Source organism: Scyliorhinus torazame, chromosome 4 (genome assembly GCF_047496885.1).
Source record: "Scyliorhinus torazame isolate Kashiwa2021f chromosome 4, sScyTor2.1, whole genome shotgun sequence".
In the NCBI taxonomy this organism is placed as follows: domain Eukaryota; kingdom Metazoa; phylum Chordata; class Chondrichthyes; order Carcharhiniformes; family Scyliorhinidae; genus Scyliorhinus; species Scyliorhinus torazame.
In genome coordinates this window covers 106,726,506-106,746,548 of record NC_092710.1, presented here as the reverse complement: position 1 = coordinate 106,746,548, position 20,043 = coordinate 106,726,506, and the positions used below count along the sequence as shown (strand labels likewise).

The 20,043-nt window shown below is 48.1% G+C and overlaps 1 protein-coding gene across 20 annotated transcripts in view; it reads right to left on the bottom strand.

Annotated features, from left to right (window-relative positions):
• dst (dystonin) overlaps positions 1–20,043 on the bottom strand; it is a 779,292-nt gene that overhangs the window by 253,282 nt on the left and 505,967 nt on the right. For all 20 annotated transcript variants that reach the window (XM_072498412.1, XM_072498427.1, XM_072498428.1 and 17 more), the window contains 4 exons: positions 13,797–13,973; positions 13,573–13,696; positions 11,582–11,790; positions 9,588–9,905 (listed from right to left, as the gene is read on the bottom strand). In XM_072498412.1, coding sequence (XP_072354513.1) covers positions 9,588–9,905; positions 11,582–11,790; positions 13,573–13,696; positions 13,797–13,973 — 828 coding nt within the window. The remainder of the gene's footprint in view (positions 1–9,587; positions 9,906–11,581; positions 11,791–13,572; positions 13,697–13,796; positions 13,974–20,043) is intronic.

Below are 20,043 nucleotides of genomic sequence, written 5' to 3'. Positions count from 1 at the left end.
CATGCATATTTATACAGTTCTCCGTGGGCGGAGCCAGCCGGCAGGAGCTACCGGCGAACCTGTAGTGCAGGTCCTACCTTACATCTCCTATTACAGTGGTTCACCACATTCACCCCCTGTTAAAAATGAGTCCGGCGGGGGTGACGTGAAACTATATACAATTAGTGCAATTATGTACAGTGGTAGGGAAAGAAAAGTCCATATTGACGGTCCTGAGTCCGTCAAAGGTTCAGCCGGTCCGGTGCTTTGGTGCTTCGTTGGGAGCGGCGTAACGGTGGCGGCGAAGTCGGTGCTGGCGGTGGCACCGATGGCGGTGGTGGCGGTGCTGATGCTGGCCAGTCATCGGGGAACTCCGGGAGCGTGCAGAAGTCCTCTTCGTCCTCTTGTGCGGAAAAGGGGAGGGGGGGGTGGTCTGGTGGGGTCAATATTGGCGGCGTGGTGGGAGGTGGGGGGGGCACATTGGTGGGGGTGTGTGTTGGGGTGGAACCTAACGGTGCCAGGTCCCTGAGTGAGACAGTATCTTGGCGGCCGTCGGGGAACTCAACGTAGGCATATTGAGGGTTGGCGTGGAGCAGGTGAACCCTGTCCACCAAGTGGTCCGCCTTGTGGAGTCGGACGTGCCTACGGAGAAGGACCGGTCCTTGAGCAGCGAGCCAAGTCGGGAGCGACACCCCGGATGTGGACTTCCTGGGGAAGGTAAAACACGTTCATGGGGTGTGTTATTAGTGGCGGTGCACAATAGTGACCGGATGGAGTGTAGAGCTTCAGGGTGAACCTCCTGCCAGCGAGAGGCTGGGAGGTTCCTGGATCGTAGGGCCAGCTGGACGGCCCTCCAAACCGTCCCATTCTCCCGTTCTACTTGCCCGTTTCCCCGGGGTTGTAGCTGGTCATCCTGCTGGAGGCTATACCCCTGCTGAGCAGGAACTGACGCAGCTCATCGCTCATGAATGAGGATCCCCTGTCACTGTGGATGAAGGCGGGGAAACCGAACAGAGCGAAGATGGTGCTGAGGGCCTTGATGACGGTGGCAGACGTCATATCGGGGCATGGGATGGCGAAGGGGAATCTGGAGTACTCATCGACCACACTGAGAAGGTACATGTTACGGTTGGTGGAGGGGAGGGGCCCTTTGAAATCCACGCTGAGGCGTTCAAAGGGGTGGGAAGCCTTCACCAGGCGTGCATGGTCCGGCCGGTAGAAGTGCGGCTTGCACCCCACATAGACCTGGCAGTCCCTGGTGACTGTCCTTACTTCCTCGACGGAGTAGGGCAGATTGCGAGCTTTGACCAGATGGTACAATCAAGTGACTCCCGGGTGACAAAGGCTGTCGCGTAGGGCCCGGAGTTGGTCCACTTGTGTGCTGGCACATGTACCTCGGGAGAGGGCATCGGGGGGCTCGTTGAGTTTACCGGGGCGATACAAGATCTCGTAATTATAGGTGGAGAGCTCGATTCTCCACCGCAAGATTTTATCATTTTTGATCTTGCCCCGCTGTGTGTTATCGAACATGAAGGCTACCGACCGTTGGTCCGTAAGGAGAGTGAATCTCTTACCGGCCACGTAATGCCTCCAATGCCGCAAAGCTTCAACGATAGCTTGGGCCTCCTTTTCGACGGATGAGTGTCGGATTTCCGAGGCATGAAGGGTGTGGGAAAAAATTGCCACGGGTCTGCCTGCCTGGTTTAGAGTGGCGGCAAGGGCGACGTCTGAGCGTCGCTTTCTACTTGGAAAGGCAGTGACTCGTCCACTGCGCGCATCCCGGCCTTGGTGATGACTGCTCTGATGCGGGCGAAAGCATGGTGTGCCTCGGCCGCAAGGGGGAATTGGGTGGACTGAATGAGTGGGCGGGCCTTGTCCGCATAGTTTGGGACCCACTGAGCATAGTAGGAAAAGAACCCCAGGCAGCGTTTGAGGGCCTTGGGGTAGTGGGGGAGGGGAAGTTCCATGAGGGGGCGCATGCGGTCGGGGTCGGGCCCGAGAAGTCCGTTTTGGACCATATAGCCGAGAATGGCTAACCGGGTCGTGCGGAACACACACTTCTCTTTGTTGTAGGTCAGGTTGAGAAGAGTGGCAGTGCGGAGGAATTTATCGAGGTTGGCACCGTGGTCCTGCTGGTCATGGCCGCAGATGGTGACATTATTTAAGTACGGAAAGGTGGCCCACAAACCGTACTGGTCGACCATTCGGTCCATCTCTCTTTGGAAGACCGAGACCCCATTTGTGACACCGAAAGGGACCCTAAAGAAGTGGTAGAGGCGACCATCTGTATGGCCGGTCCGATTTCCAGATGGGGAGCTGGTAGTAGGCGGATTTCAGGTCAATTGTTGAGAAGACCCGGTACTGCGCAATCTGATTGACCATATCAGATATGCGTGGGAGGGGGTACGCGTCGAGCTGCGTGTACCGATTGATGGTCTGGTTGTAGTCCATGACCATCCTGTGTTTCTCCCCAGTTTTAACCACTACCACTTGGGCTCTCCATGGGCTGTTGCTGGCCTCGATAATACCCTCAAGCAGCCGCTGGACTTCGGACCTGATGAAGGTCTTGTCCTGGGTGATGTACCGTCTGCTCCTAGTGGCAACGGGCTTGCAATCCGCAGTTAGATTGGCAAAAAGGGAGGAGGGATCGACCTTGAGGGTCACGAGGCCGCAAACGGTAAGGGGGGGTAAGGGCCCGCCGAATTTGAGGGTGAGGCTCTGGAGGTTGCACTGGAAGTCCAGGCCCAACAGGAGTGCAGCGCAGAGATTAGGAACGACATAGAGGCGGAAGTTACTAAATTCTACGCCCTGCACCGTGAGGGTGACTGTACAAAAGCCTCGGATCGGGACGGAGTGGGATCCGGAGGCTAGGGAGATCCTTTGATTGGCTGGGTGGACCGCGAGGGAGCAGCGCCTTACCATATCTGGGTGAACGAAGCTTTTGGTTATGCTGGCGAGATTGGTCCAGCGTCAGCGAAGCAAGCTGCGGGTAGCCATCGGATGCTTCGGGTGGCGAGCGTGTGAGGTTCCGATGTCGGGATGTCTGGAGACCGTGTGGGGGACAAGGTGGCGGCACTAATGTTGCGCACATTGCGGGGTCGGGACAAGATGGCAGCGCCCATGGGGCGCACGTGGCCGAAGGGGGACAAGATGGCGGCGCCCATTGGTCGCACATGGACCCGGGAGGAGAGGATGGCGGCTCCCATTGTGCGTCTGGCGGTGGAGAGGGGGCGATAGCGGGCACGATCGCAGCGACTGCGCGGGCCTGGCACACCGCCGCAAAGTGGCCCTTTTTACTGCAGGCTTTACAAACTGCAGTGCAGGCCGGGCAGTGTTGGCGGGGGTGCTTCTGCTGACCGCAGAAGTAGCAGCGGGGACCCCCGGGGGCGCGGATCAGCGTGCGGCGAAGGCAGGGCCCCGGCTGAGGAAGTCGATGGAACAAATGGCCTCATCTGCACTGTAAATTCTATGATTCTTTATGCTCTTTAATTCTCTCCTTTGGTAGGGATTCTATTAGTTTTCCAGTGTTAGGCTGGCTGGCCTATAATTCCCTGAAGATGTTCCAACTTCCTTCTTAAATGTAGGCGGAGGAAGACAATTAAATTGGAACTTTTAAAAGGGAATTGGATAAATGATTGAAAAAGAATGATTTGTAGGGCGATGGAGGAAGAGCAGGGGAGTGGAACGAATCGAATAGTTCTTTCAAACATGCCAGCTCAGGCACCAGGTATTCCTGTGCTGCAAGATTCTATAAATGAGCAAAGCCATTCCAGTCACCTAAAGGAGAAGCTTGATTGTAGTTAGTCCAAGCCTTGAAGCCAAGACTTGGTATGAACTTGGCCAAGCAATAACAACAAAGTAACAATACTGTTGAGATCATTTTATTATTTTTCACTTGTCAGATCAGTGCATTTCCAATTGAGTGATGGGTGCGAAACAGAAAGAGATGGCACGAGGCCACCAGAGCGGGTCAAGAAAAGGACATCAACTGTGGTGCTGTAAGGCATTAAAAAGGACAGGCACTGTGCAGCATGTGGGTAAACCAATCGAGAAAACACATTTCAGTGATTTCTTTTACGAGGGAAAGCTTGCCAACCCGTTAGTACTATCCTGGAATTAAAGATTAATTTCCTGGGCGTGCTGAGAGCAAACTCAGGAGGTAAAGTATAAGGAGCAGTAAAGATATCTTTCAGTTTTTCTGGAAGACATTTATTTGTGGGGGGGGGGGGGGGGGGGGGGGGGCGAGGGTAGAAACAAAGAGGGCTGTTTGACAGGGTGTTTTAATGGAAATCCAGAGATAGTGCTGAAACCTTCAGGAACACATTCAACCTGAGTTGACAACCCTACACTTGGGGTTGGGTAGAAGGGAAGAAGATCAATAAGTCGTTAGTTGCTGGAGCTATCACTGAGGATGGACAAGGAATTCAGGGATGGAACAAAAAGGCAGAAGGCAGGACATATTATTGGGGAAGATATTGTGGGGGGGCGGAGAGGAAAGGTTGACGCCAAACAAATGTTCATGTTGCTTGACACAGAATGATACAATTTGTAAACCGATGAGTGACAAGAAAGACTTCACTTCATTTACTGAGAGAATTTACACTCCATTTGTACACCAGCTTAAAGGTCAGGAACAAACCAAACCAATTTGCATTAACCATTCTTCGGGTTTAATTTTTAATTCCCCAGTCCTTTCTGCTGATTTTTTTTTGCCATGAACAGCTAGTTGTACTGACTTGAAGGGATTTCTGAGGTTGACGGTGGGACTTTAATTCATCATCAGAGATGGCGCTATATAGGACAGCACGGTGGCGCAGTGGTGAGCACTGCGGCCCCACGGCGCCGAGGTCCCAGGTTCGATCCCAGCTCTGGGTCACTGTCTGTGTGGAGTTTGCACATTCTCCCCGTGTTTGCATGGGTTATGCCCCCACAAACCAAAAGATGTACAAGCTAGGTGGATTGGCCAGGCTAAATTGCCCCCTAATTGGAAAAAAAGAATGAATTGGGTACACTCATTTTTTAAAAAAAGAGTTGGCATTATAAACTCAATGATTCGGCAACAACTTTTTATACTGACCTAACTCTCCTGCAATGCCAGGCTTAGAAGCCTTTTCAAGTATTTTAACTAGAATAAAAAATAATCCCGCCCCCCCCCCCACTCCAAAATGGAGAAATCTATTTTTCAATCCTCAATACAGGTCCTTTTTTATTGGGAAATTATTTTTATTACATTTTTAACATTTCATACAAAAGAATATATAAGACGATCGGAGTCAGTTAGGGAGACGAGCTTGGGAGCATTGGTAATGGTGTCACTTTTGATGTCGCCGACAAAATATTCCACAAATCCAGTGGTGGCGGCCATGCTAAAACATGAGAAGCAGCTCCATCAACATTTCTAATTGGGTGCAGTTTTACTCCCGAAATTCCTATTTAAAAAGTTGAATTAATTCAATGCCGTGCAGGGACCCGGAGTAAATCTCGCAGCTTTAGCTGCGGATCCGGGCCCCCGCACATCCGGTTCGGCGTCCGCGTATGCGTACGGCAGCAACCTCCAGCGGCCTCGCCGAGCTCCATGGCAGACTCGGACCATGGAGCCACAGAGAAAAGAGACCCCAGGGCGGATAGAGCAGAAATGGACAGATTGGTTAGGGAAATTCACCGGATAGACGAGGAGCATGCGGGGTCCCCGGGGGGGGGACCTACTCAGGGAGAGACAGAGATTGCAGGCGGAACTGGGGGTGCTATCCACGAGTAGGGCCGTGGAACAACTTAGGAAGGGGAGGGGAGTGGTGTATGAGCATGGGGAGAAAGCCAGCAGATTGCTCGCGCAGCAACTCAGGAAGAGGGAGGCGGCCAGGGAAATAAGTAGAGTGGTTGATGGGGAAGGGAGCAGAGTGGAGGATCCGGCAGGACTGAATAAGGAACTTTGGGACTTCTAAAGTAAGTTGTACACTTCAGAGCCCCTGGAAGAGCCGGAGGAGATGAAACAGTTCCTGGACGGACTAACCTTACCAAAAGTAGGCGGGGGACTAGTGGATGGGCTGGGGGCCCCGATTAGAGCGGAGGAGGTATTGGGTGGGCCTAAAGGCCATGCAGTCGGGGAAAGCCCCGGGACCGGATGGATACCCAGTAGAGTTTTACAAGAAGTTCCCGGAGATAGTGGGACCGGTCCTGACAAGGGTTTTTAAATGAGGCAAGGGACAGAGGGACCTTGCCGCCGCCGATGTCGCAAGCCACCATCTCGCTGATATTGAAGCAGGACAAGGACCCGGAATCCTGCGGGTCATACAGGCCGATCTCCCTGATCAATGTAGATGCCAAGCTCCTGGCGATTAGAATTGAGGACTGTGTACCGGAGGTGATTGGGGACGATCAGACAGGCTTTGTGAAAGGCAGGCAGCTGGCAGCTAACTTGAGAAGATTGCTTAATGTGATCATGATGCCCCCGACGGGCAAGGAGGTGGAGGTAGTGGTGGCAATGGACGCTGAGAAGGCCTTCGACAAGGTGGAGTGGGGCTATTTGTGGGAGGTGCTTGGACAGTTTGGGTTCGGGGAGGGTCTGGTTAATTGGGTCAGACTATTGTACCAGGCCCCAAAAGCTAGCGTTAGGACGAACAGGATAATGTCAGATTATTTCAGACGACATCGCGGGACCAGACAGGGATGCCCACTCTCCCCGTTGCTGTTCGTGTTGGCCATAGAGCCGTTGGCGATGGCATTGAGAGCTGCGAAGGGGTGGAAGTGACTGACTAGGGGGGGGGGGGGGTGAAACATAGGGTCTCTCTCTATGCGGACGACCCGCTCCTGTACGTGTCGGACCCACTGGCCGGGATGGAAAATATACTGGAAACATTGAGGAAGTTCAGCCGGTTTTCATGGTACAAATTAAATATGGCCAAGAGTGAGATGTTTGTGGTGCAGGCAAGGGGCCAGGAGAATAGACTGAAGGAGCTGCCATTTAGGCTGGTTGGGGAAAGTTTTCGGTACTTGGGGATACAGGTGGCACGAGACTGGGGCAGGTTACATAAGTTAAATTTGACTAGAGTGGTGGAACAAATGAAGAGGGAGTTTCGGAGATGGGATGCACTCCCGCTGTCACTTGCAGGGAGGGTGCAGACAGTAAAGATGACAATCCTCCCTAGATTTCTGTTCATCTTCCAGTGCCTCCCGATCTTTATCCCGCGGTCCTTCTTCAAAAGGACTTGCAAAATCATCATGAGCTTTGTCTGGGCGGGAAAATCCTCACAGGTGAGGAAGGCGATGCTTGAAAGGAGCCGCAGCGAGGGGGGACTGGCATTGCCGAGTCTGATCAACTACTACTGGGCGGCTAACATAGCCATGATAAGGAAGTGGATGGTGGGTACGGGGTCTATCTGGGAGCGAGTGGAGGTGGCTTTGTGCAGGGGCACCAGTTTGGCAGCCCTGGTCACGGCTCCCCTACCGCTGTCGCCGGCCAGGAACTCCACCAGCCCGGTAGTGGGGGCAGCCCTGCGGATATGGGGCCAGTGGAGGAGGCATGTGGGGGGGGGGGGGGGGGGGGGTGCGTCTGTCTGGGCTCCAGTATGTGATAACCATTGATTCGCTACCGGGAACATGGATGGAGGGTTTCGAACATGTCGGCGGGCGGGTTTGGAGAGGGTGGGCGATATGTTCCTGGAGGGGAGCTTTGCGGGTTTGAGGGGCTTGGAGGAGAAATTTGGGCTGGTAAGGGGAAATTACTTTAGGTACTTACAGATGCGGGACTTTGTACGCAGACAGGTCCCATCCTTCCCACGCCTCCCGCCAATAGTGATCAAGGACAGAATAGTCTCTAGAGGAGAAGGAGGAGAGGGTAGAGTCTCGGATATCTACAAGGTGCTCATGAAGGGCGAAGAGTCCCAGACGGAGGAACTGAAACTCAAATGGGAGGAGGTGCTTGGCGGGGAGATGGAGGACGGGCTGTGGGCGGAAGCCCTGAGTAGAGTAAACTCAACTGCAACATGTGCCAGGCTCGGCCTGATTCAATTTAAGGTCGTTCCCCGGGCCCACATGACGGTAGCTCGGATGAGCAAATTCTTTGGGGTAGAGGACAAGTGTGCTAGGTGCGCTAGATGCGCGGGAGAACCATGTTCACATGTTTTGGGCATGTCTTAAGCTTAGGGGGTACTGGGAGGGATTTGTGGGGTGCTTGAAACAAGGGTGGTGATGAGTCCAGGGGTGGCAATCTTCGGGGTTTCGGAAGACCCAGGAGTCCAGGGGGAGAAAGAGGCAGATGTTCTGGCCTTTGCTTCCCTAATAGACCGGCGGCGAATACTGCTGGCATGGAGGGACTCAAAACCCCCGAAGACTGAACTATGGCTTTCAGACATGTCAAGTTTTCTGGGAATGGAAAAAATTAAGTTCGCCTTGAGGGGACCTGTACTGGGGTTCGACCGAAGGTGGCAACCATTCATCGACTTCTTTGCGGGAGAGTGAACGTCGGGGGGGGAGGATTAGAGTAGAGTAGGAGGGATAAATAGGCGGGTAGTGTCTAGGGGAGAGGAGCGGGCATGTGCAGTATGGTTTGATTGAAGTATTGGTTTTATATTGATGTTTGCACATTTCTGTTATCTGTAACTGTTTACAATGCCAAAAAATACCTCAATAAAATAGTTTGTTAAAAAAAAAGGGGTGTGGTGTGAGGCGATGAGGAATGCAAATGCAACATCGTCTTGCGTGAGGTCCCAATGTTGAGCCTCATGTTTTGAACATGAAATTATTTGTTTTCAATTGAAACTAATAGAGGCAGATTGTTAGTGGAGAACACTGCACCAATGGGAATGGATGGGCCAGAAAGATGTCCTTTGTGATGGCGCTACACCTCCAGTTCAGGTTACAGTAGATACTGTCAATACACTTCATGTCAGAAGCAAATACAAATCACGTGGACAAAGTACCAAGGTTGGCTTTACATCACACAGAAACAAAAGAATTAGTGGATGAGAAGGTTAGGTGGATCGGCCATGCTAAATTGCCCTTTAGAGTCAGCTTATGGGGATAGGGTGGGGGCGTGGGCCTCAGCAGGGTGCTCCATCAGAGGGTCGGTACAGACTCAAAGGGCTGAATGGCCTCCTTTTGCACTGTAAGGATTCTATGATTCTAAGGCAACAGTCCACTTAATTCACCTTCTACCTCCTTGGTGGTTGTAAGATACAATGATAATGGAGTTATTGACTAATCATAGCAATCTATCTCTATCAATTAGTCTCGAACAGACCCAGACATGACATGAAGAAACCCCAGGTAATGGTTTTGCCCTTTTAAGCAATTTTTAAACTGCTAACAAATTGAAAACTATTTTCAAGTTGATGGTTTTAAGTTAATTTATAAATAGGGAGATTTTAATCAAAAATACATTGGTTCCTTGGTCCTGTCAGCTGATCTTCTGTAACCTCACACTCCTCAACCGTACACAGGATAATTTGTTTACCTTTATCCAAGCATGATTCTAAATGAGACTCTAATTTTAAAAAACATGCATGCAAAATGAACAAGATGATGTGAGGCAATTGTTGTAGAGGCAATTCTTCCGCTGTAGAAACCGACAGTGCCCTCTCCCAAATGGGTACAAATGAACAGTGGTTTACCTGCATGTGCTGTGAGAGTTCAGTGACATCTTTTCCTGGGCCATCAATTTCAGGGACAGACAGACCTTTCTTGGTGACAAATTGCTCGATTTTTTGGTACGTCTTCTCAAAACGCTCCACTTTATCTCTGAGCTTTTCTAGTTTGGTTGTTCTTTCCTTCTGCCGGCCACTGGCTGAAGTGAATCGTTTGGCAAGTTCGTCCACCTTTGCTTGTAGTGCAGAGGCGCTGGACATGTCTGCTGTGGCGATGAACTTGTTGGCTTTCTCCTTAATCGCACGGATACTGCTTTGGCGACTGGCAATGTTCTGTTCCAGCGCCTGAACAAAAGAGATCACAAGTGTTTAGTTCTCTGAATTCACGGTTACTTTAAGCACTATAAACCATATCAAATGTTTACAATTGTCTTTCATTAATGCACTCCACACACTTGACAACATAATGCTGGTCCAGTCATTGGGAACATGATCATCATTGTACAGATAGCGGTGAATACCATATCTGCATCACATTACCACTAATTGGTCATCATGGAAAAGAAGACTCCATTGAAAGGGACAATTGGGCAATTAAAAGATTTTGTCTACATGATTATTAATATTGCACAGATAATATTAAAAAAGACTGATGCAAGATTTCCCAGCACCCCCCCCAGCCCCATTCCCACCCCGGGGTGTATTTTCTGGCAGCAGAAATGGCTCGCCATTGGCTGCCGGCAGGATCTTCCAGTCCTGTTGATATCTACGGCATTTTGTGTGGCTTTCCTGTCCTGCTGCTATGGAACCCATCACGGGGAGGGGGGGGGGTTTTGCCTGCGGCAGGACCGGATGATCCCATCGGCGGGATGGATTAAAAAATCCCGTCCCTATTTTCAAATGGAGCTTTCTTTGTATGAATTTAATTCCTTTGGGTGTTTAATGGGAATTTACAACAGAGTTCCCATAACAGTGTAGTTTTCTGCAAACTTCTTCACACAAAGAGGAGCGGAAATATGGAATTCTTTTCCCCCAAAATCAAATCCGGGTGGAGGGTTTCAACTGAAAATTAACACAGGCTGGTAGATTTTTCTTATATCAAGGTATTAGGGGTTACAGAACGAAGATCAACCATGATCTAATTGAATGGTGCAGCAGGTGCAAGAGGCTGAATGGCCTCTTCCTGTTCCTGTGCATCAATTTGCAAACAATTACTTCCACTCTTCTGATGAAAAGGGAACCAAATTTTATTTTTCATCCTCAAGCAATTTTTTACTAACCTCATCCATCATAAAGTGCGAGCAGGTAGCAAAGACAACTTGGCATCTCTTTGTAAAAGGAAGTTTTTGAAAACCCATGCCAGGACTTTCAGGTCTGACACAGGCGTGATCAAGCAGAAAATGTAGATATGTGTGTTTTCTTTTTTTTTAAATTACCACACAAAGTCAGCTCTCAGCATTGACACCAAAGCAAAAATATTCTTTATGGGTGGAGTTTCGCATTTTATGTCTGACAATTTAATAATTTATAGCATTTTGCTTTGTTGCTAATCTCTTAACGAATCAAATTATACACTATGAAATCTTCCACAGTCGGATAGCCTGCTGATTCTCAGTATCAAATAATTCAGCCATGGTTTTTGGAAAGAAAATGCAGACTGATATTCATAATTTGAAGCTTTAATGATCTCTGTAATTTAAAATACATCTGAAATATTTCCATGGTTTTATGCTCAGGAGAGTTTTGTCCAATGAAAACGTTAGTCCTTCTTCTGGGAATTTGACCCCCATCACTTCTAATCTCGATTACTGAAACTATTTGGATGATCAATGAATATTTTGAACTTTTTATTTTCGATTCAAATTTTTGCCATTGTTATTCGCATGTGTCAAAGGTACACACTGAACGTTGAAACATTCCCCAGTGCTTACAGTGAAAACATGAAAACTTAAACATCGTGTGGTTGATAAATTATTTTCGCAAGTGCTTACCATATTTCATTTTTAGACATTTATACTCACGGCGTTTTTACTGAAGGCCTCTTGAATGGCAGCAGAATTCAATGGCATATCCTTCTCATCTTCAAGGCTCTTTTCAACACCTTCCATCCAGTCAAGCATCTCATCCAAACCATCCTGAACACTCAGGGACCGGGTGAGTGTCATCCGCAGCTTTTCATTGCGGTCATTGGTCGATTTGGATAGACTCTCATATCTCAGCACCACATCATCTATTGAGAGGCAAACATTGAGAATGTTATTGTCCCTGTTCACTACTATGGACCAGTGAAGGCAGCCCATATGGTCATGAATATTTAAAGCACATTTCCAAATCTCTTCTAGACAAATTAAAGATGGGCTGATCAGTGGCAAATGGAATTCAATCGAGATAGGTGTGAGGCGATGCACTTGGGCAGGACAAACAAGGCAAGGGAATACATGATAAACGGTAGGACTCTGGGAAGCACCAAGAATCAGAGGGATCGTGGTGTGCGTGTACACCGGTCCCTTAAGGTAGCAGGGCAGGTGGAACAGTGGTTAAGAAAGCATAAGATATCCTTGCCTTTATTAACTGAGACATAGAGTTTAGGAGCAGGGAGGTTATGTTGGAACTGTACAAAACGTTGGTTAGGCCACAACGAGAGAATTGTGCACAGTTCTGGAATTCACATAATAGGAGGGATGTGATAGCACTGGAAAGGGGACCAAGGAGATTTAACAGGATGTTGCTGGGGTTGGAGAGTTTTAGCTATGAAGTGAGATTGGATAGACTGGGGTTGTTTTCCTTGGAGTAGAGTAGACTGAGGGAGGTGACGATTGAGATGTATAAAATCATGAGGGGTATAGATATAGTAAACAGGAAGAAACGTTTCCCCTTGGTGGAGGGTTCAATGATCAAGGGACATGGATTTAAGGTAAGGGGCCAGAGGTTTAGAGGCGATGTCAGAAAAAACCTTTTCATCCAGAGAGTGGTGGGAAAGGGTGGTGGAGGCAGAGACCCTTATAACATTTAAGAAGTATTTAGCTGAGCACTTGGGCCAAAGGGCTTCTTCTATGCTGTAGACCTCTATAACATCCAAACAATTCCCCACGTGTTTTACGTCTGGCAGATGGAGTACAATGTTGCTCAATGTGAGGTCATCCATTTTGGTAGGAATAACAGCAAAATGGACTATTATTTAAATGGTAAAAAATCACAGGGACCTGGGTGTCCTTGTGCATGAATCACAAAATGTTGGTTTGCAGGTGCACCATGTAATTAAGAAGGCAAATGGAATTTTGTCCTTCATTGCTAGAGGGATTGAGTTTAACAACAGGGAGGTTATGTCGCAGCTGTGTAGGGTGCTGGTGAGGCCACACTTGGAGTACTGTGTACAGTTTTGGTCTCCTCACTTGAGAAAGGATGTACTGGCACTGGAGGGGGTGCAGAGGAGATTCACTTGGTTGATTCCGGAGTTGAGAGGATTGGCTTATGAGGACAGACTGAGTAGACTGGGGCTATATTCATTGAAATTTGGAAGAATGAGGGGGGATCTTATAGAAACATGTAAAATTACGAAGGGAATAAATAGGATAGAAGCAGGGAGGTTGTTTCCACTGGCGGGTGAAAGCAGAACTAGTGGGCATTGCCTCAAAATAAGAGAGGTGGGGGGGGGGTAGATTTAGGACTGAGTTGAGGAGGAACCTCTTCACCCAAAGGATTGTGAACGTTTTTAAGGCAAAGATAGTTAGATTTTTGAACAGTAAAGGAATTAAGGGTGATGGTGAGCGGGCGGGTAAGTGGAATTGAGTCCACAAAAAGATCAGCCATGATCTTATTGAATGGCAGAGCAGGCTCGAGGGGCCAGATTGCCTACTCCTAGTTCTTATGAATAAGAAGGAATGCTGATAATGCAGACGAAGGGGGTGGGGAGGCGTGTGTGCAGCATAAATGTTGGCACTGACCATAGGGTGAATGACCTCGTTCTGTGCAGTAAATTATATGCCTTCATGCGTCTGACTTGAAAACATACCCAAATGATCTTGGATTTCATCACGATTCAACAAGAGATCACCATCGGTACTGATAAGTGCATCAACGGTTTTCCGCAGATTCTCAACAACACTTTGGTGCCCAGACATCTGATCCTGCAGAGCCTACTCACAGCAAAATAGAAATTTCAACATTACTTGTACAATGAAAAAATGCGACTTGAGGAAAATGTGAGCAATTATTGGCGAATGTGTAGGTTTTGACCTTGACTTGCTCCAGTTGCTTTTGAAGGTTTTGGGGATCTGCAGCAATGGCCTCGGCCAACTGGGATTTTGCAGCTTCTTCGGTAACTTGAAGCCACGGCAGAAGGCTGGCTGAGATTTCTTGGTATTGGCTGTACTTATCCACCACATCTTTGAGATTTTTACCCAAGGTATTGCACTGGAGGGAGAAAATAAAAAATCAAACAGAAAAATCAGATGAACCAAATACAGTTTGTTATCAGAAAGTAAGAAATAGAAGAAGTAGGCCACACAGTCCCTAGAGATTGCCATTCAAAATGATCTTCACCACAATCCCACTTTCTGGTCCAACCCCTATATTCCTTTATTGCCTCAAGTCCAAAAATGTATCTCAGTCTTGACTATAGTCAATGATGGAGCAACCACACCTCCCTTGGCTACAGTGTTCTTAAGATTCACAGCAATTTGAGTGAAGAAATTTCGCCTCATCTCAGTCCTAAATGGTCGACCCATTGTACTAGACCATGTACTAGACTATGTTTCCTGGTTCTGGACTCAAGGGAAACAGCCTCACAGAATCCACTCTGTCAGAATTTTATATATTTTATCTGTTCAGATATCCATAGAGTGTGGGACCAATTCATTCAACCTCCTGTCAGAGGGCAACTCTTTCAACTCATAGAATCCCTAGTGCAGAAGAATGCCATTCGGCCTATCGAGTCAGCACCAGCCCTCTGAAAGAGCACACCAACAAGGCCCACTTCCCCGTCCTACCCCCGTAAACCCAGCTAACCTGCACATCCTTGGACATTAAGGGGCATGACCAATTTAGCATGACCAATAAACCTAAAGGGCACATCTTTGGACTGTGGGAGAAAACCAGAGCACCCAGAGGAAATCCATGCAGACACGGGGAGAACGTGCAAACTCCACACAGTCACCCAAGGCCAAAATTCAACCCGAGGCCCTGGCGCTGTGAGGCAGTTATGCTGACCACTCTGCCACAGTGCCGCCCAATGTTAGTGACATTTTATTGCAACCTTCCAAGGCAAGTATATCCGTTCATAAATATGGAGGTCAAAAACCACACACAGTATTCCAGCTGTGGTCTCACTAAAGCTCTGGTACAATAACAGGAACACTTCCTTACACGTGTGCTCGAATCCTCTTGTAAAATTGGACAACGTAACAGTTTGCTTCCTAATTGCTTGCTATAACCTGAACTTTAACTTTGTGTCCTTGTTATACCCTAAAAACATTTACATGGATTTCTATTAGAAGGCAATGATGAGAAAGTATGGTCCACACTGTATTACTGTAGTTTTCCCATATATGCTCTTGCCAGCATTGTAGCTATTAATCAAACATTCGAACAATGAAACTATTTTTCACACAGCTCTGATTTGAGGGTAATGTCAAAAGCCAATTGATTCATTTCTACTTTCCTGCATCTCCAACAAACTCAAAATTCATGGGCCAGTGTGTGAGATTAACAATGTCTGAGAATAAAAGACCCCAATATAAAATGTGTCAACAGTTAACCACACAGCAAAAAAACAATTTAAATTATGGAGGAAAGCAAACTGATGAGCGAGTTGTTCCTTTCTGTTAAGTGAAAATGCCAAAACTCCAATATTTCATTTCAGAACAAAGAACAAAGAAAAGTACAGCACAGGAACAGGCCCTTCGGCCCTCCAAGCCAGTGCAGACCATGCTGCCCGACTAAACTACAATCTTCTATACTTCCTGGGTCCGTATCCCTCTATTCCCATCCTATTCATGTATTTGTCAAGATGCCCCATAAATGTCACTATCGTCCCTGCTTCCACCACCTCCTCCGGTAGCGAGTTCCAGGCACCCACTACCCTCTGTGTAAAAAACTTGCCTCGTACATCTACTCTAAACCTTGCCCCCCGCCCCTTAAACCTATGCCCCCTAGTAATTGACCCTTTACCCTGGGGAAAAGCCTCTGACTATCCACTCTGTCTATGCCCCTCATAGTTCTGTAGACCTCTATCAGGTTGCCCCTCAACCTCCGTCGTTCCAGTGAGAACAAACCGAATTTATTCAACCGCTCCTCATAGCTAATGCCCTCCATACCAGGCAACATTCTGGTAAATCTCTTCTGCACCCTCTCTAAAGCCTCCACATCCTTCTGGTAATGTGGCGACCAGAATTGAACACTATACTCCAAGTGTGGCCTAACTAAGGTTCTATACAGCTGCAACATGACTTGCCAATTCTTATACTCAATACCCCGGCCAATGAAGGCAAGCATGCCATATGCCTTCTTGACTACCTTCTCCACTTGTGTTGCCCCTTTCAGTGACCTGTGGACCTGTACACCTAGATCGCTCTGACTTTCAATACTCTTGGGGTTCTACCATTCACTGTATATTCCCTACCTGCATTAAATCTTCCAAAATGCATTTCCTCACATTTGTCCGGATTAAACTCCATCCACCATCTCTCTGCCCAAGTCTCCAAACAATCTAAATCCTGCTGTATCCTCTGACAGTCCTCATCGCTATCCACAATTCCACCAACCTTTTGTGTCATCTGCAAACTTACTAATCAGACCAGTTACATTTTCCTCCAAATCATTTACATAGACTACAAACAGCAAAGGTCCTAGAACTGATCCCTGTGGATCACCACTAGGCACAGCCCTCCAATTAGAAAAGCATCCTTCCATTGCTACTCTCTGCCTTCTATGACCTAGCTAGTTCTGTATCCACCTTGCCAGCTCACCCCTGATTCCGTGTGACTTCACCTTTTGCACTAGTCTACCATGAGGGACCTTGTCAAAGGCCTTACTGAAGTCCATATAGACAACATGCACTGCCCTACCTGCATCAATCATCTTTGTGACCTCTTCGAAAAACTCTATTAAGTTAGTGAGACACGACCTCCCCTTCACAAAACCATGCTGCCTCTCACTAATACGTCCATTTGCATCCAAATGGGAGTAGATCCTGACTCGAAGAATTCTCTCCAGTAATTTCCCTACCACCAACGTAAGGCTCACCGGCCTGTAGTTCCCTGGATTATCCTTGCTACCCTTCTTAAACAGAGGAACAACATTGGCTATTCTCCAGTCCTCCGGGACATCACCTGAAGACAGTGAGGATCCAAAGATTTCTGTCAAGGCCTCAGCAATTTCCTCTCTAGCCTCCTTCAGTATTCTGGGGTAGATCCCATCAGGCCCTGGGGACTTATCTACCTTAATATTTTTCAAGACGCCAACACCTCATCTTTTTGGATCTCAATATGACCCAGGCTATCTACACACCCTTCTCCAGACTCAACATCTACCAATTGCTTCTCTTTGGTGAATACTGATGCAAAGTATTCATTTAGTACCTCGCCCATTTCCTCTGGCTCCACACATAGATTCCACTGCCTATCCTTCAGTGGGCCAACCCTTTCCCTGGCTAACCTCTTGCTTTTTATGTACGTGTAAAAAGCCTTGGGATTTTCCTTAACCCTGTTTGCCAATGCCTTTTCGTGACCCTTTTAGCCCTCCTGACTCCTTGCTTAAGTTCCTTCCTACTTTCCTTATATTCCACACAGCTTCCGTCTGTTCCCAGCCTTCTAGCCCTGACAAATGCCTCCTTTTTCTTTTTGACGAGGCCTACAATATCTCTCATTATCCAAAGTTCCCAAAATTTGCCATATTTATCCTTTTTCCTCACAGGAACGTGCCGGTCCTGAATTCCTTTCAACTGACATTTGAAAGCCTCCCACATGTCAGATGTTGATTTACCCTCAAACATCCGCCCCCACTCTAGGTTCTTCAGTTCCCGCCTAATATTGTTATAATTAGCCTTCCCCCAATGTAGCACATTCACCCTAGGACCACTCTTATCCTTGTCCACCAGCACTTTAAAACTTACTGAATTGTGGTCACTGTTTCCGAAATGCTGCCCTACTAAAACTTCTACCACCTGGCCGGGCTCATTCCCCAATACCAGGTCCAGTACCGCCCCTTCCCTAGTTGGACTGTCTACATACTGTTTTAAGGAGCCCTCCTGGATGCTCCTTACAAACTCTGCCCCGACTAAGCCCCTGGCACTAAGTGAGTCCCAGTCAATATTGGGGAAGTTGAAGTCTCCCATCACCACAATCCTGTTGTTTTTACTCGTTTCCAAAATCTGTCTACCTATCTGCTCCTCTAAGGAAGGGAACAAAGATTAATCGCAACAAGCAACTGTGCAGCATTCTTCTCTCCAAAAACATGCAAGTTATGGGAATCTATGCAAGGAGTCAGAGGAGGGGGAAAATCAAAAACAAAAGACAGAAAGGGGAATAAGAAAGGTGGTATGCAGAGAAAGCAAGCGTCAGATTCAAACAGGGCAACAGTGAAACATAATGGGAATGGGACAAGTAATGTTGAAAAGACCTTTCTTCCGACCCTCTCAGGATATATTTAATTTTTCCTGGAATTCTGCCAGGTCACTTAACCATGCCGAGGCCCTGGGTGCACCGCTGACCTCCATCCAAGCTGGACTCGCCTCTGAGTCACCAAAGAGGCAAAGGCCAAAATGTCAGCCTTCCCCCCCTCAAGGAGCTCTGGGGAATCGTTGGGCATGGCTCTAGTTCGACCTCAACGATTTCTGACATGGGGCTGGATTTTCCGATTCTGCAGCTATGCCTGGAGGATGCGTAAGATCTTACGACCAAAAAGACGCCGCATCCCCCGCACCGATGCTCCACCCGGTGGTGGGTTAGCAGCCGATCCAAGTAAAGCCCCCGGCTTTATCTGCCGATACGGACGCAGAATGGCCGGGTCCATGGCCCCACATGCGCACGGCGGCGGCGGCGCCATACAACAAGGTGCCGGGTGCACATTGACCTTGCCTGCCAGAAACTGCCACCCGTAACCCCCCCCCTCGCCATCACCGGACCAACCCCACCAATCACGCAGCCCCCACCGAAGCCCCCTCTGCCAGCAGAACGCTATGGCATCGCTCGACACAGTCCACAGCTGCCACGCCAGGTTTACTAAAGTTGAGAGGACACGTGTCCCATGCCGTCAGGAAGTCGGCCCATTGGGGGCGGAGCATCGAGGGATGGCCTCAGGTGACATCCTGAGGCCGTCCCAACGGCGTGCGGCGGACAAGGAGTACGGCATTTTGGAGGGGCGGACTATCTGAAAAATGGCACAAAAAGGGATTCCCGGCCGACTGCCGAATGCGATTTCTGCGTTGGCAATCGGAGAAATCCGCCCATGATCTCTGGTTCTATTCCAGGTGGATGCCATTCATCACTTTCTTTAAGGACCTTTTCGTGGCCAGCAGTTCGGGGGATGGGGTGGGAGGGCTATTAGGGGAAGGGATAAGGGATTTAGGGTTGTTGCTGTTACTCTGTTGAAATAAAAATGACAAACTGTTTGTATGATATAGTTAAGCTATGTATGTAAGGATTTGATAATGTAGAATAAAGTGGATGAATTAATCACGCAATTAGATGTAAATGGTTATGATATAGTAGGGATTATGGAGAAATGGTTGCAGGGTGACCAGGAAAGGGAACTGAACATCCAGGGATTTTCAGTATTTAGGAAGCACAGGCAAAAAGGAAAAGGCGGCGGCGTTTGCATTTCTGGTTAAAGAGGAAATTAACGTAATAGTGAGGAAGGATATTAGCTCCGACAATGTGGAATCTGTATGGGTAGAGCTGAGGAACACCAAGGGGCAAAAAACAGGGATAATAGGGATTGTATATGGACCCCCAAAATATAGTTCTGATTTTGGGAATGGCATTAAACAGGCAATGCGATAAAGAAACATTTGTAATTATGGGTGATTTTAATCTGCATATAGATTGGGAAAATCAAATTAGTCACACTGCCGTAGAAGTGGAATTCCTGGAGTGTATGCAGGATGGTTTTCTATGTTGAGGAACCATATAGACAATAGTCCATTCTAGACTGGGTATTGTGCAATGAGAAAGGAATCATTGGCAATCTATTTATGCAAGACTCCTTGGGGATGAGTGACATAACATGATCAAATTTTTCAGCAAGATGGCGAGTGATGATTCAGGACTAGGGTCCTGAATTTTAATAAAGGAAATTACAATGATATGAGGCGCGAGTTGGCTATGATAGATTGGGGTATGGTACTGAAAGGAATGATGGTGGACAGGCAAAGGCAGATATTCAGAGTGCATGGCTGAACAGCAAGAATTGTTTATTCCTGTCTGACACAAAAGTAAAACAGGAAAGGTGGCCACACCATGGCTTACATGGGAAATTAGAGATAGTA